This window comes from Crotalus tigris, unplaced genomic scaffold (assembly GCF_016545835.1).
Source record: "Crotalus tigris isolate CLP2741 ecotype Arizona unplaced genomic scaffold, ASM1654583v1 scf7180000018224.911827, whole genome shotgun sequence".
In the NCBI taxonomy this organism is placed as follows: Eukaryota; Metazoa; Chordata; class Lepidosauria; order Squamata; family Viperidae; genus Crotalus; species Crotalus tigris.
The window spans coordinates 303,189-327,738 of NW_024096891.1; the positions used below are offsets into that span (position 1 = coordinate 303,189).

The 24,550-nt window shown below is 40.7% G+C and overlaps 1 protein-coding gene across 1 annotated transcript in view; it reads left to right on the forward strand.

Moving 5' to 3' along the window:
- The first annotated feature begins 1,283 nt into the window (after positions 1–1,283).
- MTMR2 (myotubularin related protein 2) overlaps positions 1,284–24,550 on the forward strand; it is a 39,375-nt gene continuing 16,108 nt past the window's right edge. Inside the window, exons 1-6 of the mRNA XM_039349065.1 lie at positions 1,284–1,667; positions 11,397–11,502; positions 17,456–17,531; positions 19,550–19,644; positions 22,562–22,672; positions 23,262–23,363. Of these exons, the coding sequence (XP_039204999.1) occupies positions 1,582–1,667; positions 11,397–11,502; positions 17,456–17,531; positions 19,550–19,644; positions 22,562–22,672; positions 23,262–23,363 (576 nt within the window). The 5' untranslated portion in view covers positions 1,284–1,581. The remainder of the gene's footprint in view (positions 1,668–11,396; positions 11,503–17,455; positions 17,532–19,549; positions 19,645–22,561; positions 22,673–23,261; positions 23,364–24,550) is intronic.

Sequence of the window (24,550 nt, forward strand, 5' to 3'; positions counted from 1 at the left end):
GCCGCTGCTTGTAATCAGTTTGTGCAATCTTCTTGCAACAGCTTACCAAGTGGTCCACTGTTTCTTCAGCTTCTTGCATAGGCGGCACTTACTGTCTGTTGCTGTCTTCTCAATTTTGACTTTGTATGCATTTGTCCTTAAGGCTTGGTCTTGTGCAGCCAGAATTAGTCCCTCGGTCTCTTTCTTCAATTTTCCTGCTCTTAGCCATTGCCAGGTTTTATTATTATCTGCTTTCCCAGCTAATTTTTTCATGTATTGGCCATGTAGTGCTTTGTCTTCCCATGCCTCTATTCTGTTCTTCATTTGGTCTTTCTTGTAGGCCAGTTTGGTCTCTCCAGTAGTCAGTAAGCCTTCCTGATATACTAATTTCAGTGCATCTTCATCATTGTTCTTCAGATATTCTTCCAAAGCCAATTTTTTCTTCTTCAACCATCTGATGTACTTGTAGCATTCCACGCCCACCTATTTGCCTTGGTAGATAAAGTCTATCAATGTCACTGCGTGGATGAAGGGCATGATTCATTGTCATTATTTTTCTGGTCTGCCTATCCCTTGCTTTTAGTTCTGCTTGAGTCCAGTCCACTATTCCAGCTGTGTACCTAATAACTGGGATTGCCCAGGTGTTGATTGCCTTTATGGTATTTCCTCCATTGAGTTTGGATTTTAAGATCTTCTTCACCCTCTTGATGTATTCACCTCTAATCTTTTTCTTGACTTCAGTGTGCTTGATGTTGTCAGCTTGAAGGATACCCAAGTATTTGTAGTACTCTTCCTCATACAGACTCTTAATGTTATTTTCGTGGGGCATCTTGATTCCTTCAGTTTTCATTATTTTTCCTTGTTTGATAGTAAGTGTGGCACATTTGTCCAAGCCAAACTCCATTACAATATCTTGGCTATATAGACGGACAGTGTTGAGCAGCGATTCTATTTCAGATGATGTTTTTCCATACAGCTTCAGATCATCCATGTAAAGGAGGTGGGATAGTCTAGCAGATGTTTTTGATGTTTGATAGCCATGTCCTGAGTTATTCAATCTTGTTGACAGAGGAAACAGTGCAATAACAAATAGTAATGGTGATAATGAATCTCCTTGAAATATTCCTCTCTTGATATTAACCTATTATTATTATTATTATTATTATTATTTATTATTATTCAGTTGATGCTACGATAGAGCGAAGAGAAGCAAACCCGACCGCCCCACCCCGCCCCGGCCTGTCGCGCGCAGGCCGGCAGCTCCTAAGAGCGAGAAGAAGCGGGGAGGCGGGCACGCGCGGCCGAGCCCTCCAGGCGCGCTGCCGACGAGCATCCCGCTGCAAGCCTCCGGCGCTGGCCTCTCCCGGCGCTCTGGAGATGCGGCGGTGGGCAGCCGCCTCCCGAAGGCTTGGAGGAGGAGGAGGAGGGACCGTCGGGCGCGTCGCAGCCTCCCGTCCCTGCGCGCTGCACTGTGGGCGAAAGATGGCAGCTTCCTCGGCCCCTCTCGGCTCCCCGATGCTTTGACAGGCGGGCGCCCTCGCTCCCTTGGCCCCCCGCGCGTCCGTGGGGCCCCTCCGCCGGCCCCGCTGCTCCGAACCCGAGATGGAGAAGTGCTCCAGCTGCGAGAGCCTCGCCTCCAAGCCGGCGGCGCCGGCCACCCGCCAGCCCAGCTCGGATTCCCTCTCCAGGTACAGCATCTTTCCCGGGGCAAAGAGCGCAGGAGGCGGCTGCAGAGGGGCGGCGGGTCTCTTGGCAAGAATCCGCCTCGGTTCTGGAGGGTCGTGGGGAGGGGGGCGGCGGCGGCGCGGATGGAGAGAAGCAATCATTATTCAGCTTGGGTCTTGCTCCTAGACCTAGATTCGTGGTTTGATGATGGGGAAGGGGGGAAAAAAAGGCTGGAGGCCTGATCGGGGTCTTGTGGGAGGCCCTGATATCTGGAAAGGCTGGATGTTCTCCCAGCTGCAGGGAAGAGCTGAAGGCGAAGCTGCAGAGGTTGGGGGATGCTTTTGTGGTGCTTTCCTTTGCAACTGCATCTCTTGTGCCAGACATCAGTTAAGTGAGTTTTGCCCCATTTTACCACTTTTCCTGCCACGTTTGTTAAATGAATCACTGCAGTTTTGAAAATTGGTAACCCGGTTGTTAAAGTGACTCTGGCTTTCCCGCTGACTTTGCTTGTCAGAAGGTCGCAAAAGATGATCAGCTGACCACAGGACAGGTGCAACCGTCATAAATATGAGCCAGTGGCCAAGCATCCGAATGTAAATCATGTGACCACAGGGACGCTGCAACAGTCCTAAGGGTGAAAAATGGTCATAAGTCGCTTTTTTCAGTGTCATACTCAGTAACTTCGAACGGTCACTAAGTGAACTGTTGTATGTTGAGGACTACCTGTATTCCAGTTTGAGAGCCAGGGCCAATCTCAGGGTTAGGATTTCTTGCAGCTGGATCCTCTGAATGTTTGCACCGTAGGGTGCTAGTGGGTTGAACAGGTATTACTCCAGAGGGGCTGAGGTGGGCATGCTTTACATACTCACTTAGGAGCAACCAACGTTATTTATTTCCGAGCAGCTTTCACTGACTTGACTTTTATGTTTAGCTGTAACCTTTTAGCCAAGGAAGCCATTTAAATCCATTAAATGGGATTTAGCTTTGTTTGAACTTAAACCTGTGGCTTCACTGTCCCAAAGGTAGTTTTTCCAAATGGCAACTGGACTTTGTTTTTTTCCTTGAAGATGTTTTGCTTCTCAGTTCTTCAGTTTTGCTTGTTGGATGAGAAGAGAAACGTCTTCAAGGAAAAAACAAAGTCCTGCTGCCTTTTGAAAAAAAGCACCTTTGGGACAACCATGATCTGGATGACTGAGAATTTCCATAGACTTCACTGTTATAAAAGAGGTTGAAAGATTGGCAAGCTTTCCCAAAATTTATGTTCTCCAGATACATTGCTGGGCATTGTGGGAGGTGTCCCCCCAATACATGTACAGGGCAGTATATTGGTAAAACATTCTTTACTGGGTTGCTAAATTTATTTTTTCCTCACGATTCACCAAATATTGTCACCAAATGGTTAGGGCAGTGGTGGCAAGCCTATGGCATGAGTGCCAGAGGTGGCACTTGGAGCCCTCTCTGTGGGCACACGTGCCATTGCCCCAGCCCCGCCTCCCCCCACGGCCTCCTCCACACCAGCAGCCCCCCCCAGGCATGGCCCACCTGGAGCAGTGCAGCCAAGGACATGGCAGCCGGGCAGCAGGGACAAGACTCCACCTTGTGCCCCGTCGCAAACAGATGCTGCTGCAGGGGCATGGGTGGAGGGTGTGGCCACATGGGGTTGCTGGGCCACCTGGGCGATCTGCGGCAGGCCATGGAGGTGGTAGGTAGCCCTGTGGGTGGGGGGGCAGGGCAGGGGTGGAGCAGGGGCGGTGCGGTGTGGGGGTGGGGCAGTTTTGGGGCACTCGGTCTCTAAAAGGTTCGCCATCACTGGGTTAGGGTTTTTAGTATTCACTAAGTCACAAAAAACAAGGCAAGTTAACTCTGAAATTGGTAGGATGTTTGAATGCATCTGCTTTACAGGTAGTTCTTGACTTACAACCACAACTTGGGACCAGAATTTCTGTTGCTAAGCAACATGGTAATTAAGTGAGCCATGCCCAGTTTTACAACCTTCTTTATCACAGTTATTAAGTGAATCATGTAGTTATTAAGTGAATCCAATGTTTCCCATTGTTTTTGGAAGCCAAATGATGAACAGATTCTGCAACCGTCATAAAATACATGGGCATCGCCAAACACCCGAATTATGGGCACCTGATCATGGAGATGTTATGATGGTCATAAGTCCAAGGTCCAGTCGTAAGTCGCTTTTTTCAGAGCCATTGTAACTTGAATAGTCGCTAAATAATGGTTGAAACTCGAGGACTATCTGTACTAGATGTGATTAAGTGGATTGTGTGAATGCAGCCCAAGCAAGTCCTACCACAAAATGTTGTGCGTGGAAAGCTCTGGGTTTGGAAGTCAGATAACCATGGCTATTTCTTGGATATTGTACTCAGATACTGTACTGCAGTGGTTCTTAACCTGGGTGATATTGCCCCCCGGGGGCGGTTTTGTTTTTCAGGCAGGCGATGGAGCGAAAAGGGGCGATGCGGGGGCAAAGGAACAAAAAGGGAGCGATACGCGGGTGATGGAGCAAGAAGTTTTGGGGACACTTTTGAGACTTTTTCGTACAGTGAATCACTGTATATCTGTCATACAAAAACATCAGATCGCTTGCTATTAGTGGATTGAATTGTGTTTTCAAATGTTCCTCCAGCTAGCTTCAGTACAGAACACTGTACATATGTGAATACACATCAGCTTCGTTTTAGAATTTTTGTTGTGCTCTGTAAAACATTTTGTGTGTCTCTTTGTATTGTACTTTTTTAGCGTGCACTCCAGTTTGATATTATATTTTCTTTGTGTCTTTTTAATCCTTTTTACAGCGTGCGTGACTATATATACTTTCCTTTAATCTTAATTTAGTTTCAGAGTTTTTGTCTTGAAATTCTTAGTTCCTGCATTGCAGTTTGTTCTTATGCCCTTTTTATATTTCTTTTTGTGTCTTAAATTTCACTTGTAATTCAGTCATTAAATGTTACTGTTTTTCTTTTTGGGCATTTCACTTTCTTGCAATTGAACTTTGTTTTCAGTGGTCATTACATTTAAGTGTCTTGAATAAACAAGATAATAATGAAATACATGTATCACGAAGTTTGGGAATAAAGTGATGGGTAGCACCAAAATTTTTCACACAGCTGAGATATGGGAAAAAAACTGGAAATAAATTATTTGCATCGATATGTCCTGATGACAATTTTAAAGAAAACAAAAATAGTGTTTGCATAAATTGAAGAATTATTTCCTATGAGAGGTTATGTTGGGGGAGGGGGGTGATGACAACTTCCTCATTGGCTCAAGGGGGCGATTCGTTCAAAAAGGTTAAGAACCACTGCTGTACTGTACCCCTTATTTTCTAGTCATTGCTATCCTGTATCATAACATCTTGAACAAAAAAGAGTAAAGTCAGTGGGTATATATGGAAAACAGGAGTTTAAGAGCGATGGTGGCACAGTGGTTAGAATGCAGCATTGTAGGCAAACTCTGCCCACAGCTTGGAGTTCAATCCTGACTCAAGGTTGACTCAGCCTTCCATCCTTCCAAGGTCAATAAAATGAGGACCCAGATTGTTGGGGGCTATATGCTGATTTTGTAAACCATTTAGACAGCGCTACAAAGCACCATGAAGTGGTATATAGTGCTATTGCTATTATTACAGAGTGGGGCTGGCAGGAAAACAGTGAATTATTACAGTATCCTAGAGAATTCAATCAAGGCCAAGAATTCCACAAGAGGTACCGTAAATGCCGGCGTATAAGACGACTTCCGCGAGCGCTGAAATCGGCGCCAAAGACGGGGATCGTCTTATATGCTGAGTCGTCTTATACGCCGGAAATACTGGTAGTTTCCGGCGTATAACACAACGTTCTAGGAATGCGGCCCGGCTATAAAGACGGGGGTCGTCTTATACGCCGGGTCGCCTAATACGCCGTCATATATGGTATTTGAAAAGTATGGATTGTTGAGTCTATCAGCCAGTGTACTTGAAATTTTTTCTTGAAAGTTTATTACATGATGCTCAGTAGAGGTACTCAAATTGGAGCCAGGGAATTCTGAATGTATCTGAGTAAACAGGAAAGATTTCTTGAGTGAAGTTCAGTCCCTGCTGATTTCATAAACACATCCATATGGTCCTGACAACAATGTGGGAGTGGTTTGTCACTGCTACCTTGAGAGTTTTCTCAACTTCCCAATCTATTGTATATTCCTGGAAATTCTTGTGGCCTCCCATCCAAGTGTTGTTCAGGTCCAGCCCTGCTTCAGGTCCAGCCCAGCCCAGCCCATTTTTTGAGATTATTCAAGGCTTCTGGGGGCTACCATTTTCTGTGTTCAGTCATAGATAGATACCATAGGGAGGGAGGTAGATAGTAGGTAGATAGGGAAGTAGACAGATCGACAGAGAGATAGATAGCTAATAACTAGATAGCTAGCTGGATGGATAGATGATAGAAAGACAGACAGACAGACAGATAGGCAGGCAGACAGACAGACAGACGAGAGAGAACGAGACCACATTCTACCCCAATTTTTGGTGATATTTATTTATTTATTTATTTATGAGACTTATATACCGCTTTAAGTGCAAGCACTCTCTAAGCGGTGTACACCAGTAAGCAATGTATATATATATTTACATTGCCCCCAGCACTCTGGGTCCTCATTTTACCTACCTCGGAAGGATGGAAGGCTGAGTCAACCTTGAGCCGGTGAGATTTGAATCGCTGACCTGCTGAACACAGTCAGCTAAAGTGGCCTGCAGTACTGCACTCTAACTGCTGCACCACCTCGGCTCTTTTATCAAACAGTAGTAAGCATCTAGTTAGTAGGATAGATTGAGAAGTCAAAAAAAAAAAAAAATCACCCCAGAAATGATAAAGGCATCAGCTTCAGAACTGTTGCTTAGAAAAGCACTTATTTCAAAAAAAGTAAAATCTGATGCAAGAGATTTACATTTGGAGTGTGGAATAGAAAACTGATTTTTTAAAACTTAATTTGATGGGTGGGTCCTATGACAGCACTTTTGTGCAGTGAACAACTTGCTGGAGGCAGCAGCCCTGTGCCCTACTTTTGTATAAGGTGAGAAGATGGGGAATCTAGACTTAGTAAAGGACAGATGTGGCTTTGACCCATTTCTAGTACAAAACATCTTGCATAAGTTTATCTGAATGGAAAAGTCATTTTCTGGAGAAGGTGAATGGCTGCCAATCATGGATTAAATGTTCTGGCCTTGTTTGGTTCCATTCTCTTCTGTTCCCCAGTGCAGTTTACATTTACTGTAACATACCTTGTTTCACCTAATTCTTCAGCTGCATTGTTACGTTGACTGCCTTACTCTAACACAATATTTTTCAACCTTGGAAACTTTTAAGAGCTGTGAACTTCAGTTCCCAGAATTCCCCAACCAGTGTGCTTGGCTAAGGAATTCTGGGAGTTGAAATCTACACATCTTAAAAGTTGCCACAGTTGAGGAACACTGCTGTAACCTGTCTACATTAATTTTGTTGAAGGATTTCTTTCACTCTTGGAATGTAATAAATACAGTATATAAAACCTGAATACTTGTTTGTTTCGAAAGGGGTGTTGTTGCTTTTCAAGAAGTAAAACAGCAGCAAGAGAACTCACGGATCTTATATATATATATTTTAATGCCATGTGTAGGACGCACAGAAAACAAGCCATCTGTATTTCTATTTTGGGACAGAGCGTAGTGTTCTATAAGGAAGATTTGATCTAAGATGTTCTCTTATGCAAGCGTGCCAGTGCTGAGCCTTTGAAACTTGCTTCTGACCTGAGCTTTCCAATGAGAGATATTTGTACCTAATTATAGGTAGTTCTCGACTTACAACAGTTCGTTTAATGACTGTTGAAAGTTACAACGACATTGAAAAAAGTGAATTATGACCGTTTTTCACACTTACGACCCTTGTAACAAAATTTGGATGCTTGGCAACTGGCTCATGTTTATGATGGTCGCAGGGTCCCCCGGGGGTCACGTGATCCCCTTTTGCGACCTTCTGACGAGCGAAGTCAACGGGGGAAGCCAGAGTCACTTAACAACCGTGTGACTAACTTAACAGCTGCAGTGATTCACTTAACAACTGTGAGAAGAAATGTCATCAAGTGGGGCAAAACTCACTTAACAAATGTTTCATTTAGCAACAGAAATTTTGGGCTCAATTGTGGTCATAAGTCGAGGACTATCTATAAATTGCATTAAAAGAGAATTTTATGATACACTTTTCCATCCTGATTTGTTTTTTTGTTTCCACTGTATAATTTGCATTTTCTTGTCATTACAAGGAGTCCTCATCTTATAACCATTCATTTAGGGTTGGTTCGAAGTTACAATAGCATTGAAAAAAATTACAGTCTTCGCATTTGCAACCATTGCAGCATTCCCGTGGTCACATAATCCAAACCTTAGCAACTGGCATGTCGTTTATGATGGATCATGTGATTGCCATTTGAAACCTTCCCAGCTGGTTTCTAGCAAACAGAGTCAATAGGGGGAGCCAGATTTCCTTAACAAACTGTGTGTTTCACTAAATTCAGTGGCTCACTTAATGATCATGGCAAAGGAGGTTGTAACAATTGGGTGCGACTCACTTCACAACTATCTGGCTTAATAATGGAAATTCTGGTTCCAATTGTCTTCTTAAGTCGAGAACTACTTCTTCTATTATCTATCTATCCATCCATCCATCCATCCATCCATCCATCCATCCATCCTCTTTCTATTCTTTGTCTATCTATATCTGTCTGTCTATCCAAACATCCATCTATCCATCCATCCTCTATTCTTTATCTATCATCTAACATCTGTCTGTCTATCCTTTATTTATTATCTATCATCTATCTATCATCCATCCATCATCTATCTATCTATCTATCTATCTATCTATCTATCTATCTATCTATCTATCTATCTATCTATCTATCTTATCTATCCATCCATCCATCCATCCATCCTCTGTCTACTCTTTGTCTATTTATCTATATCTATCTGTCTGTCTATCCAAACATCCATCTATCCATCCATCCTCTATTCTTTATCTATCATCTATCTATCGGTCTGTCTGTCTGTTTATCTGTCTATCTGTCTATCCATCCATCCGCTGTCTATTCTTTGTCTGTCTGTCTGTCTGTCTGTCTGTCTATCTATCTATCTATCTATCTATCTATCTATCTATCTATCTATCTATCATCTCGCTTAACATAGAAAATACATTAAGGAAGGAACAATGGAATACGTTGTTATTATTTATATATTTGTTGGGACTGAGCTCCTCCTGCCTTTTCAGTTCAAACACATCGATCAAAGCAGTTAATAATCCAATGAGAGCCAGAGACAGATCAGGCGAAACTAATTGCAATATACAAACATATCTTTGCACCATTGAAAAATCAGCTCTGAGTACCTGGTTAAAAAGCTGAGATTCTAACAAAGAGAGTGAGGGACTGATGCTGCTCTTAAGAGAATACCCACCAAAAGGAAAACGCACTCTCCTTCAGAATCGTCAAGGCCTTTTGTACTGATTTTATTCATCCCAGGAAGAGAGGCAGGCATCCAAGTAACCAGAAATTAAGTCATTTACCTTTAAAAGCTTAAACCAACGCAAACCTTTATGATGGATGCTCCCCAGGTGGTAGCACTAAGAACTAATAATTGGAAAACTCTTCAAAAAAAATTGGTGTTTTTTTCCCCCTAAGTGATTTTTCATGATATAAAACCAGCCAAAAGGGGAAAAAAAAAAAGAATCACAATGAAGAGGAAAGGAGGAATAGACATCCTAAAACTCAGGTCATGAAAGCGGGCAATTTTACACATTCAGTTGGCAAGAAAAAAAAATATTTTCTGTCCTCCACCCTGCCAAAAACTCTGCCTTTTCATTTTTAAAAAAAAGGGGGGGGAGTATCAGATCCATTTAGGCAGTTTAGTCTTATGCTCCCACCTGTAAATTCAAGCATAACATCAATTCCATATGGTATAGGAACATGCTTCCTAATAGCTGAAAAGACAAAAATTAATGCTCAATATAACATTAGTCAAAGATTGACCATACTAGACAAGTGCATTGTTACGGCCTAAAAGGCATATAAAACTTGGAATTGAGAGCCAAAATATCCATTGTGTTGGTATTTATAGATGCTAAAAAAAAGGAAGGAAAGGGGAAAAACAAAACAGAGAAAAAAATATCTACTAAAAATAGCATAGGTAAGTTATCTGGTTTCTGACTTCCCCCTTCATTGTAATCCAACTGATTTATAGTGTTTATGAACACAGACTTTAGAAACCTTTAGAAACTCTAGGTGTTTCCCTTTCTGCATGAGTTATAATATACAGGGAAGGCATTCTTGCTTAAATTTAATTAAATTTCTGTTATGTGTATATTCTTTTCAAGTTAAAGTTCTAATCAGATTTTGTTAGTGCAACGTCTCCCCCCTCCAACGTTGTAAGAAAAGGAGGGTTTTTAAGAGGAATATAATTCAACAGCCAGTACCAAGGGGCTGGGTTTAGGCCGTTTTGACTCATGAATAGCATGATTCAACAGCAACCAAAGGTTATTCCATAGGAAACATGTGTTGAATTTCAATGACTGGTTAGTCTTCTGTTCTGGGAGGGCAACAATCAGAGCTTTGTTTACTAAGCAACTCACATAGACTGACTTTTAACTTCTTCCCGGCCACCAATATTAAAACAAGAATAGCCAATCATATATGAGCAATTCTTGGAATACTGTAGACTATTGTACGACAACGGCCAGCATAAAATGAATATTTTAATTTTTTTAAATTTATATTTATTAAGAATTTTCATATAATAAAAGACAAGCCAAAAGAAAGGAAGAAAAAGACAAAACAAAACATGTGCAACCCCCCCCAAGTTAAATATTATAAATGACTTTTGACCCTTCAACAGATCATTACAATATTATTATCCCTTCTGCCTCTTAAATATTTTGCAAATCCCCTCAGCCCACCCGTTAACCCTCATCTTTCTAAATCTTCAAATGCATAATTCAATTCATTTTTCTTTTATTTCAGCCAAAAAATCCCTATAGGGTTTCCAGTTTTTTAAAAAATGTGGTTGTTTTTAGAAAAAGCTCGCTCACTTGCAATACAGGTAGTTCTCGAGTTAACAACCATTCATTTACTGACTGTTTAATGGCACTGAAAAAAGGGACTTTTGGTGTTTTTTTACACTAAGGATGGTCACAGCATCCCCCTAGAGGGAGTAAGGAGGGATACTGCTAATTGTAGTTCAGCAATATCTCTTCTCATAAGCAAAGACACAGAAGAGATTAATGGTTAAATCTAGACAGGACCTCAAAGACCATCAGCTAATACATTCTGATACTGCTACAAGAAGTTCACTACAGGTTGGATTGTGCTTATGAGAGATTAATTCATTCAGTGTGCTTAAAAAGGACAGTTCAATTGAGATTTTTTTGGGCCAATGATTATCATCAATTGCATCCAGGACCCAGATTGTTGGGGGGACATGCAAATAATGCCTCTACATTGTAAACTGCCCAGAAAGTGTGTAAAGAGTTATAGGGCAGTATATAAGCCTAAAGGCTACTGCTATTGTTATCCAATGGATGTCATTTCAAGGAGAATTTCTCCATATCCTCATAGGTGAAAGCTTTAAGCTTGTTCCTGAGTCTGGTAAGATAAGACGATAAAGGGTTTTGTTTTACGCAAAATTACAAAATCAAACTGTTGTTTCTAGATTTTTCTTCATTTTCTTCTCCTCATTTTTCTAGTGCTTCTACCTCTCATTCGGATCACTCGGCACATACCAAATCAGCTTCGGTCATCTCATCAGATTCTATCTCCACCTCTACCGAAAACTTTTCTCCTGATTTGAGGGTAAGCTCTGGATTATTATTAATATTATTATTATTATTATTATTAATAATAATAATAACAACAATAACAACAATAATAAAGTTGGAAGGGACCTTGGAGGTAATAGTAATAGTAATAGTAGTAAAGTTGGAAGGGACCTTGGAGGTCATCTAGTCCAACACCCTGCTCGGGCAGGAAACCCTACGCTATTTCGGACAAATGGCTGTCCAGTCTCTTCTTAAAAACTTCCAGTGTTGGAGCATTTACTGCTTCTGGAGGCAGGCTGTTCCACTGATTAATTGTTCTCACTGTCAGGAAGTTTCTCTTAGTTCTAGGTTGCTTCTCTCCTTGATTAGTTTCCACCCGTTGCTTCTTGTCCTGCCTTCAGGTGCTTTGGAAAATACTTGATTCCCTCTTCTTTATGGCAGCCGCTGAGATATTGGAACACTGCTATCATGTTCCCCCCTTGTCCTTCTCTTCGTTAAGGTCATCTAGTCCAACCCCTGCTCAGTCAGGAAACCCTATAACATTTGATCAACACTTTAGTAGAGGCATGGGGTAAATAAGGTGTACTGTGTACAATTAAATTGGGAGGAAAGAGTACACACACACACATATATATGTACTGTATATACACAACACACACATACACACACACACACACACATATATATATATACATTTACATACAATACACACTGAATGAAGTGTACATTCAACCTAAATTCAGAAAGCTCCTCTCCTAATATCTTTATTTTAATGTGCAAGGACTGTTTATATTTCACTTTGTTCTTTTTGATGGACAAATATGTGTTGATGTTAACGCTTATTTGTCCATCATAGAATCTATATAAGGGTTCCTATTGCCCCTTTTTCTGAAATTATTTTTTTTTCATATTTGTAGTTTAGCCTTTCCTCTGGGATGCAATCCTGGGCTTTTCTAGTAGTTTTCCATCCAAGTACCAACAAGGTCCAGTTCTGCTTGTTTTTAGGGAGATTTGCCAAAGAGGAAAATATAACTACTTTTCCATGAACACTTCCTGTTATGTTTTGACCTGGCACTTAGCAATAGGGAATGAACACATTAGTTGAACCAACAGCTGATCCTTTTGTTAGCTTTGGACTTTGGATGTGTTTCATGTTGAGACCATATGATATAACTCGTTTATATTCTATGGCTTATGATTGAAGGTAAAAGAAGGCAAGCCACTGGAGTGGAAAATAAATGTTCCTTTACAATGCAAGAAATCCTTACTGAAAATTAATGTGTTGCTTATAAACTACCAATTGAAGTGGTGCAGCCTCCATATAAGTTCTTTCCACAAATAAGTCAAATTTGCCATTCTCTTTTTCAGATAGTTGTAGGAATTTTCCATCCAGCTGCATTACTTTTGGGTAAAAAAAAAGCTAAGCTACAAGAGAAGAAAGCTCCAATTTCATGTCAATGTCTGAATCCAATTTGTTGAGCCTTGTTGCAAAGTCTTTTTTAGGCAAAACCAATAATGGCTCCGAATAATGAACTTGGGTGGATCAAAGCTCAAAGTGAGAAAGACTAAATAAATCCATTTGTACCCCTCTACCTTCTTAAACCTAGTCTTCTGCATTCTAACTAGATGAAAGCCAGATTGGAGAAGTGGCTGAAGTGCTGGAGACTATGAATTTTAGTCCTCCCTTTGGCATGAAGGCTGATACGGTGGCCTTGGGTCATTTACTCTCTCTGTCCAACCCACCTCAAGGAGTGGTTATTGTAGGAAAAATAGGAGGCTGGAATATTAGATATATATTGGGAGCTCCAATAAACAATGAATATTGACATCTGCATTGTTTATCTGCCCTTGACTAGTCCTTGTAATTAAAGATAAGTATAATTCGGGAAACAGTATAAATTGAGTTTTTAGTTCTTGTTCCAGATAAGTTGCATCTTTGAAAAGTGATGTTGGCTTCTTCACCCTAGCTCCTCCATTCTCTTAAATAAAATCCTCCACTATCTTGAAGATGTACCAACACTTTTAGATTAAGAAAAAAGAGTGGCCATTTGAGGGAACTCAAGTTTTTGTGAAAAACTTGGGACGTCCAGTTGCTGACAGATGAATATGGTTTACCTGTTTGCCCTCAATTTGTTGGCATTGTTCAGCTAACTTTGAACAAAGCTTGAGTTGTTCAGGGTCTCTGCTGCCATCTCGTGGTCATCTGGATTTTTGAACCCTAGTTTTGTTTCTGATGGTGAGATGCTCTTTTATCCCAAGCAGGGGTAACTACATGCTTATGAATAAATGACACCTCACATTTCCACATCGAAAATGTTCTATTGTTACTCATGGCCATTGCTTACTTTAAGAATAATGTTACTTTTTCATTTTATGTCGATTGGGTTTTGGAGTGTGTGTGTGTGTGTGTGTGTGTGTGTGTGTATGTATGTGTGTGTGCGCGCACACATGTGGGTTTTTTAAAATTACATTGACTGTGTTTTAATATTTGCATGAAAAGTGATAGCATGAGTTTTTTCAGAAATAAAAATTATAAAAATGGCACAGCAAAAACCTGCACCTCAAATGCAGGAGTTTCTTTTTTGGGGATATTATGGTAAATATCCCTGAAAGCGTGAAGGGCATGCAGGAATTTCTACTTACATCAGCACTCGTGAAACTGGCAAGCAGAGTTCATACACCAAATCTTCTTTGCCCTTTATTTTTTAAAAGATATCTAAGCTCATAAACGGCCTCCTGATGCAAAAGAATTTAGCTTATTTAGCAGGATCTTCTTTTAGTTTTGCCCTTCGTCTGTCTTCTTTTTATAGCTCTCTCGTCATAGACTTGTCAAAGACCAGGTTACAGTGTATTGATTTAGTGCAAATTAGATCAGGGAAAAATTTAAATTTAGTGCAAATTAGATCAGGGAAAGCCAGCCTCGCTCAATCTTTTGTCTCTGAGACAAGGAAAATAAAAGTGTCTGAAGCGGGTTGGCATCTCAAAGGCAGCCATAGAAAAAAGTTACCTCAGAATTAGTCAAGGTCCTTGAGTATTTGCATAGGTGCCCATCTTGGAGCAAGAATGTTGTCCTGCAATTATCTCTGGTTGTCATTTGAGAAGAACCAGGTTTGAAGGGGGTGCAAGCTGGAGCCTTGGGGTGACCTTCGGAGCAGTGATCCATTAGTTCTTCTTTGAGGCTGTAGCTTCATTCTTATTGTGACTTAGCTACGATTTCAATCTTCCTATTGCAAAGTGCGTGTGGATTAGGGATTTTGTTCTGTTTTGTTTGAAGGCCCCTGTTCTATCACCACATGACAAATCTAGCTTCTGCCAAATGCCTGCAATTTGTCTTGGAATCTGTACAAAAATGAATTCCTCTTTCCTTACTTGGATTTTTCAGAGATGCGGGGATAATTCACCCATATTTTATTTTATTTTAACCATAATTCATAATTTAACACCCATAGGTTCATGAGTAAAACAGCCAAATCATCAGCAAATGTTTCCAGACTACAGCAGAAATCTTTTTTTTAACATTTTAAAAAAATGTTGAAATAGTAAGTTTGCAGTGATTTTTCTCAATGGTCTGCTAATTTGTAGGAAGTAAAGGAAGTAATATTGTCTACTTTATTGCTCTAGAACAGAGGTCTTCAAACTTGGCCCTTTTATGACTTGTGGATTTCAACTCCCAGAATTCCTCAGCCAGCGTGCCTAGCTGAGGAATTCTGGGAACTGAAGTCCACAAGTCATAAAAGGGCCAAGTTTGAAGACCCCTGGTATATAACCTAGAAATTTGACTTCATAAAATGTGTTCTATGGCTTACTATGTTGTACAAACCCAGACTGGCATAGCTTATTCCAGGGGTCTCCAACCCTGGCAACTTTAAGACTTGTGGACTTCAACTCCCAGAATTCCTCTGCCAGCTTTAATCCCCATGATTAAACAAGCAGATGTCTAATGGTGTTTCAGTATTTTTTCACTATTCATCAGTAAGCTCAGTCCCTTAATTTCTTCTGAGTAAAGAAATCTTCATAAAAACCCTTGGTTGGGAGCCTCCAATGGGGTGAGGGTCAAAAAAGTCAGGGTTGCAGCCACAGCCACACATATGAAGCCTGGTGCCTTTTGTACAAGCTGCATATAAAAATGGGCAGGACTTGGATCAGGGGTCTTCAAACTTGGCCCTTTTATGACTTGTGCACTTCAACTCCCAGAATTCCTCAGCCAGGCATGCTGGTTGAGGAGTTCTGGGAGTTGAAGTCCACAAGTCATAAAAGGGCCAAGTTTGAAGAACCCTGACTTGGATTGTTACAGATTCCCTTCTTGGCTTAGGCATCCTTAGACCTGGGCAAGGGATGGGTGGGGAAGGTTCAGAAGAGCAGAACAACTGAGACCAAATAAGAGAAAACAGGGAACTCGTTAGATTAAAGGCAGAAATATATATTTTTGGAGAGCATCATTATCTTCTTTGGGGGTGGGGGATGGCTTTTGCCAAAAGTAAGATGGGGGAACTAGAGGAGGGAGAGACAGGGGCCCTATTTAGCATTTGGGAAAGGGGGAGGGTGCCATGGGTGGAGTTGTGAGGCCAACCTATGGACAGAGCTATGAGCTGTTCTTTTCCTTTCATTTGGAAGAGAAAGTTCATTATTTATTTCATGCCAGGTAAAGCCTATGTCAACGTTTAACCTTTTGTTTTTGCCTGGATATGGCAGAGAACTGAAAATTTTTAAAAACGTGCTATTTTAAGAAGGCATTTGTACCCTACCTTGTACCCTAACTTGACAGTTTAGATTTAAATCCTTATAGTGTTTCTACTTTATTTCTCCTTCATGTAATGATTTTGATTAATGCCTTTTCTATAGGATTAGTGTCTTTTTTTCTGGCTTCAGTCATTCGAAACTCATATCCGTTTCTTTAATCATCAAACACACACAAAATAAAGACATTTTATTAAATAAAGGGTTTTACCTGGTGTGGAAACTACAGACATTTTGAGTAGGGACTTGCAGGAATCTTATATATGTTTAATATGATCTACAGCAGATGCACATTTGATGCTTTTATCTACTACTTTTAAAAAACAGGAGCAAGACTAGGAATATTTTTTATATTTTAGGACAAAAAAACAACAACAATGACCAAAACTCAAAAAAAAACCCCTAAACCCTCATGAATGTCTAAATTATACTCTTTTTCCTCTTGCCAACAGTTATTTGACTTTCCTCAGGAAGTCTTTCCTTAGTTTTGTAAGGAAAAATTCATCTCTTTTTAGTTGAATAGATCAGCAGATTTATTTAAAAATAAAGTTAATTGATTAATTGCAATATTCAAATATAAGATATGATTTGATTTGGTTCGTTCATTTTATTATTTTTACCAGTCAATCTCAGCTATTTACATTCTCCACAGTATAAATAATTGACATATTACAACAATAACTGAATCAGTTTAAAATTATGCAATTATGTATCAAAAGCTATAAAAAAAGATGGCAACATTTATGTATCTTTTTAAAATAATTCCCTGGAGCCTAACAAAGTACAGTAGGAGGTTTAGAGGAGAAGACAAACAATTTCATCATATTGGCATGACCCTAGAAAGAAAAACAGCATCCCCACAAAATGGGAGAGCCCTCATAGATTTTCCTAGACCAGGGGTAGGCCACCTTGGCTCTTTTATGACTCGTGGACTTCAGCTCCCAGAATTCCTGAGCCAGCATGGCTCAGCTTGGAACCTCTCCCTTTCCCCTCAGCATGGCTGGCTCAGGAATTCTGGGAGTTGAAGTCCACGAGTCATAAAAGAGCCAAGGTGGCCTACCCCTGTCCTAGACGCTGCGAATCAGGTAGGTTGAAGCTGAGTGCAGGGGACAGATTTTAGTTCTAGGCATTGTCGGTTGGGCTCACTTTTTTCCCATGTTATTTTTTCCATGTGGGGTGAATAAGTTTCAAATGTCTGACCTTTTAAGTATTGAAGGTGAGTGCACCTGATAATTGTGTTTGTGTTTTAGATACTCAGAGAATCTAATAAATTAGCTGAAATGGAAGAGCCCCCTTTGCTACCCGGAGAAACTATTAAAGACATGGGTAAGTGCAGCTATTTGTATTTTCTCACCAAAGTAAATTACAAGAGCCGTGGAAAGTCTCCATGTGACTACAAGTAGTCCTCACGTTACAACCACAACTGAGCCAAAAATTTCCATTGCTAAGCAAGGCAGTGGTTAAGTGAGTTTTGCCCCATTTTATGAGCTTTCTGGCTACTGTTGTTAAGTGGATCGTTGCAGTTGTTAAAATAACATGGATGTTATGTGAATCTGGCTTCCCCATTCACTTTGCTTTATCAGAAAGTCACCAAAGGGGATCACATGACCCTGGGACACTGCAACCATCATAAATACATGCTAGTTGCCAAGTGTCCAAATTTTGATCATGTGATAAGTAACTGTGGAGGGTTGCCAAGTGAGGTATACATTGATGTACCATTGGTATTTTGGCTTCTATGTGCTAGCCTTGCGGTCTTTTGGTTCAAAGTCTTAAACAGGTCCATTCCACTAATATACACTGATGGAAGATGCTATTATGTTATCTATCTACTTTTTCTACTCTGTCTATCTATCTATCTCTCTATCTATCTATCTATCTATCTATCCACCTACCTACCTACCTACCTACCTACCTATCATCTACTTGGGTGTCCTCCTTGATCCACAGCTGAATTTGGAACATCATTTGACGGCTGTGGCTGGGAGGACCTTTGCACAAGTCTATCTGTTGCACCAGTTGCGACCCTACCTGGACCGGGAGGCTCTCCTTACAGTCACTCATGTCCTTGTCACCTCACGTCTGGACTACTGCAACGTGCTCTACATGGGGCTACCCTTGAAAAGTATTCAGAGACTACAGTTGGTCCAGAATGCAGCCGCGCGAGTGATAGTGGGTGCTCCTCGATACACCCATGTTACACCTATCCTCCGTGAGCTGCACTGGTTGCCTATTGGTCTCTGGGTCCAATTCAAGGTGTTGGTTATTACCTTTAAAGCCCTATATGGCTCAGGGCCAGGCTATTTGCGAGACCGCCTACTACCTCATAGTTCCCTTCATCCAGTTAGATCCCACAGCCTGGGCCTCCTTCAGGTCCCGTTGGCCAAGCAGTGCCATTTGGCGGGGCCGTGGAGGAGGGCTTTCTCTGTGATGGCGCCCACGTCTTGGAACCAGCTCCCCCCGGAGATTAGGACCGCTCCCACCCTGTTGGTTTTCCGTAAGCTGCTTAAGACCTGGCTTTTCCGGCAGGCCTGGGGTTTATAAAATCTGACCCCTGGATGACTGTTATTGTACTGTTTGTTTTGTCATGTTATATGGTGCTTTTATTGTTAGCCGCCCGGAGTCCTGCGGGAGTGGGGCGGCTTATAAATTTTTAAAATAAAATAAATAAATAATACCTCCCTACCTCCCTATCTATCTATCTATCTATCTATCTATCTATCTATCTATCTATCTATCTATCTATCTATCTATCTATCTATCTATCTATCTATCTATTCCATCCAGGCATAAGAAAGGAAGTCTTGCTAGACAAAATTTGCAGAAATGGAAAAGGACTGGCCCTCCTCAGAGGTCATTAAGAATTAATTGACCTGGAGTGTATAGAGAGGATAGAACTAGAAAACTGGTAAACAAATGAAATGGAGTGATAGTTGGCTTCAAGTCTTTGTTTATATGAATGCAGCTTCTAGCTGCTCATGGGGCTCATTAAAATAACTTTGCGGGAAAGTTTAAAGGTTAAGCATTTTGTCAGAGATTCCAGGGGAAATAATGTCAAACTGGGTGCCTCTCTTATTCTCAAATCGGTCCATAAAACAATCATGCAGGCCATATTTATTTGTTCCTGCCACAAAGTTTAAAATCCTTTGTCATTCTCCCACATATTTCTCCATGCAAGTCTGAAGAAGTAGTGAGAAGAAGCTCTTTTTTCCTTCTTCTCCAGAAGGCATAAATCTAGCCTTACTCTTGTTTCATCTTATAAAAACAGGGGGGGGGAGGATTTTAAACCTTACGGCAATACTTCCCTCTGGAAATATTTATAATACTTTTAATTTCTTTTGTAGCAAAAGATGTTACTCATATCTGCCCGTTTACTGGAGGTATTCGAGGAACTTTGACAGTTACAAATTACAGACTGTATTTTAAAAGCATGGAAAGGGTAAGGCTTAATAAATTGGTTTTTACTTTTCCTTGTTTTTGATGGGTTCATAGCTCTTATTTGAAGGGAGGGCATAGCTCAGTATATGCTTTGTGAGTCATGATGGAATCTCCTGCCTTTCGTAGTGGAGTTGTATATATGAAGTGATTACACAATATAGCCTTCAACATGAAATAATCAGAACTGAAGTTTTCATTGTACAACAAATACTTAGATCAGTGATGGCGAACCTTTTAGAGACTGAATGCCCAAACTGCAACCCAAAACCCACTTATGCATCCTCGGGTGCCGGGTAGGTGAGGCCCATTAGGTGGGTGTGGTCCATTGGGTGGGTGTGGCCCATTGGGTGGGCGTGGTTGCGGTGGTAACTGCAGACTGGGTAGGACTAAAAAGGTCAATCAATCAATTCCAACTTTGCAAGATCTTTTTTTTTCCTGCGAGAAGTTGAAATTGACTGATTGATTGAACCTTTTTTTTTTTTTTAACACGGTGGCGGAGGCCTAAAGCGAAAAGATTTTATAAAACCCAGCTGAAGGCCTAGGAGTGGTGCGACGGCGCGCGTGCCCACAGAGAGGGCTCTGAGTGCCGCCTCTGGCACCCGTGCCATAGGTTCGCCACCACTGACTTAGATGAAGCATTTATTTTTATCTAACATCAGTGGAGGGATTCAACCAGTTCTCACCGGTTCGGTAGAACCGGTAGCTAATTTTTTGTTGACTTTGGTGAACCAGCTGATGCTTTACCCCTTTTTTGCAAGGCCCAGAACAGACCACTGAAAGTGCGTGGACGCCACTTCTGGAAGTCCATTCTGAGCCGGAGAGGCCTCCCAGGCCCAGAACGGCAGATCAGAAGTACATGGACACCACTTCCAAAAGTCCATTCTGAGCCGGGAGGCCTTTCACGCCTAGAACAACCCACCGGAAGTGGCATCCACACGCTTCCAGTGAGCCATTCTGGGCCTAGGAGGCCTCCCTGGCTCAGAATGGACTTCCAGAAGTGGTGTCCACGCAGAGAACCGGTTGTTCAGGTATTTGAATCCAACCACTGCCTAACATTATACCAACTTTGGATGAAAAAGTCGAATAATTTTATGCTTGTATTATCAGAATCCTACATTTTAATTAACCTTAATAAAATATTTCTTTCTCTTTATTTCCAATATTCTAATTCAGTGTTTCTCAACCTTGATGACTTGAAGATGGGTGGACTTCAAGTCCCAGAATTCCCCAGCCAGCTATTCTGGCTGGGAAATTCTGGGACCTGAAGTCCACCCTTCTTCTACATCCCACCACTGATGTTAGATAAAAAGAAATGCTGCATCTAAGTATTTGTTGTACAATGAAAACTTCAGTTCTGATTATGCCAGGGTTGAGAAACACTGCTCTTCGTCATTGTTTCTTAAACTTTTTTTCAATGTCAGAATCCCTTTCCACTTTTAAAAATTACCAAGGACCCTCAAAAGAGCTGTTGTTCCTATGGGTTATATTTATTAATATTTACTGTATTAAAAATTAAAATGGATGCATTCTCTGTCTCTAAGCCTCTATGGAGATTCTCAATCATCTGGGTTATTGTTGTCCCAAATGTGTTTTTTCCCAAAAGGCAATTGGACTTCCTTGATTTCTTTTCTTTGAAAAATGTTTTGCTTCTCATCTAAGAAGCTTCTTCAGAACCAAGAAAGTCCAGCTGCCTTTTGAAAAAAGCACCTTTGGGACAATCTTTGTCTCTATCTTTTCTCATGATTGTTTGATGGGATTTTAATATTGGATTATTTTTTAAACATAGGTTGGCAAATCATTCTTATTTTGAGGACTGCAGAGATAGCCTTGGGGATCGCCAGGGGTCCCAGAACCATACTTCAAGAAACACTGCCCTAGATTAACTAAATAATAGAATGTCAATGATTTTTAATTTTTTATAAATATCATTCTGTTGAAACAATATAATGTGTCAGCATTTACGACTATATAATGAAAAGGGAGGAGAAAAAAAAGTCACCTGTGAAAACATTGGAGAGCCATTGCCGGCAGCATAGACAAATGTAAGCTAAATGAACCAGAGCTTGTACTGGATATTCATCAACTTCAAATATTCATTAGAGCCGTAAAGCACTTTAGATTCACTCTCCAAAGAGCAAGTCAGTTATTTCTTGCACAATGATGGCAAAATTTATGATTGCTGTAAGAAGGAGCAGGCATACACTTCAAAGCACAGCTGTAATATTCATGTTTCCATAGCGTGCATGTAACAAAAAGCCACAATATAAATTACATTTTCTCCTAGAATTTATTTTTTTAGACAACTGTCCTGTGTTGAAATGGACTATAACAAAGGGAAATATACTTTGTGCCGAGTAGCCATTTAGGTATTGGATTAAGACTGGGGAGATCCAAGTTTATCCATTCTTACATAGTTATGGAAATTTCCTGAGTGATTTTGGCCAGTCTTTCTGTCTCACCACCATACTTCACAGGGATCTTGTTTTGGTGGTAAAATGAAAACAGAGCCATTGTACTACACTTTGACTTATCTGAGGAATGGTGGAATATAAATGTAATAAGGATGTATCAAGTAATTAATGCATTAATCCAGGGGTTCCCAACCAGGACATATTCCAGGGGGTGCAAAAACTTGGGTTTAGAAGTTTCAAAATTATAGTGTATATGCATAATTCATTGCCGTTATTTTGAACTTTTGTAAGGCGTGCGAAAATATATTAGAAGCATTCTAGGGGTGCAGGGTATAGAAAAGGTTGGGAGCCGCTGCATTAATCTTAAAGATAACCCCAGCTTTCTGAATGTATTTGTAAGTTTATTGCATGGCTAAATATTAAAAAATCAAACCTTAGCTCCTTACCTCTATCTAACAATAATTCTTTGGTTTGGATGTTTTATTGATACATTTCCATTTTCTCCAGAACCCTCCATTTGTTCTAGATGGCCCTCTTGGAGTGATTAACAGAGTAGAGAAAATTGGAGGAGCTTCTAGTCGTGGTGAAAATTCATATGGCCTAGAAATTGTGTGCAAGGTAAACTGGTTTGTCAAGAATGGGAAGATACTGTTTTGAGTTCATAATCCATAGCATGTAACGGCTATGGCTTGTAATGGTCTTAATGGACTTCAGTAATACATGTTGACAGAAAATTCATATAATCATAAAATGTAAGGGTTGTAAATGACTCTGAACATCATTTCATCCAACCCCCTGTCCAATTGAATAATGGACTATTTTGGTTTTACATTTTAAGGTATAATAATTTTAGATGAAGTTAATTGAAGTTAAACATTTTTTGAGTCTGGAGGCCACTGTTGCCTACATTCATGATTGAATGAAAAGCTAAATTTCAATTAAAGGTTAGTGGGGAATAGAAGCCATATCTTTTTCCCATCCAAGTTTGTGCATCCCTTGAAAAATGTTCAAGGACACCAGATGAAGAATCCCAGTTTAAATTGACAGACTTGTGGTTTCTGTCTCTTACAAAATAATTTCCCTCCTCCCCACTGCATAACACAGAGAGAATTTGGCAGCAATTAATACACTAATTTCTCAGCAAATAAATTAGTATGGTGTACTGCAGGATTTCTGGTAAGACCCAGTTTTGCCCTACGTTCTGTAGGATGTCCGGAATCTTCGGTTTGCTCATAGGCCTGAAGGTCGCACGAGAAGATCCATATTCGAGAACTTGACAAAATATGCATTTCCGGTGTCCAATCACTTGGTAAGTATTTTTTTGCTAATCTGACAAACATGATCTTTTCCAAAATATACAGGTAATCCTTGACTTACAATCGTAACGGAGCCCCTAATTTCCATCGCTAAACAATACATTTGTTAAGTGAGTTTTGCCCTATTTTATGACTTTTCTTTCCACAGTTGCTAAGTGAATCACTGCAGTTGTTAAGTTAGTAACACAGTTGTCCAGTGAATCTGGCTTCCCCATTGACTTAGCAGGTCAGGAGTTCACGAAAGGTGATCACATGATCCCAGGACTCTGCAACCATCATAAATTCATGCCGGTTGCCAAGTGTCCAGATTTTAATCACATGACCACATGATGATGATGATGCATCATAAGTCACCTATTTCAGGGCCACTTTAACTTTCAATGGTCACTAAACGAATGATTGTAAGTCGAGGACTACCTCTCTAGTGTGGTTGTAAGATGAAAATGCAGGAAAGTGAAGTGATGTTGATCTTGGTGGGGGCTATTGCAGTGGTGGAATTCAAATACCTTAACATCTGGTTCTCTGCGTGGATCCAGGCCTGGGCCTCTGAGGCCTAGAATGGACTTCCGGAAGTGACATCAATGCACTTCCTGTGGGCTGTTCTAGGCTTGGGAGACCTCTACCAGGCCTCCACCAGGCCTAGAATGGACTTCTGGAAGTGACATCAATGCACTTCTGGCGGGCCATTCTAGGCCTGGGAGACCTCCAAGGCCTAGAATGGACTTCCAGAAGCAGCATGGGTTCAGCCAGTTCTCTGAACTCAACAAAATTTAGCTAACAGTTCTCCCGAACCGGTGCGAACTGGCTGAATCCCACCACTGGGCTATTGGCTTCTTGAACTCAAACCAGTCTAAAAACAAGGCTGTAATCCTTTTGTATTGCAAAAGAGGGAGACTCAGAGTTGAATCAGAATGTTCAATTCCCCCCCCCCCCCATAAACATTGGGATTAGTCACTTTCCCATAATTGATGGGGGGGATATGTGTGTCAAACATTCCTTTCTTTTGAAAGCAGTCTGAAAGGATAAAGAAACCTTTGGATTGAGTTCAACTCCTGGTGACCTGAGGGAAATATCCATCAGGCAACAATACTGAAATTTTTGCCATTGTCTTCTTCCAGGATGTTTTTTCAATTTCCATTTCTAGCCTAAGCTCTAAAATCTCCTACTGATCTCCTATCAA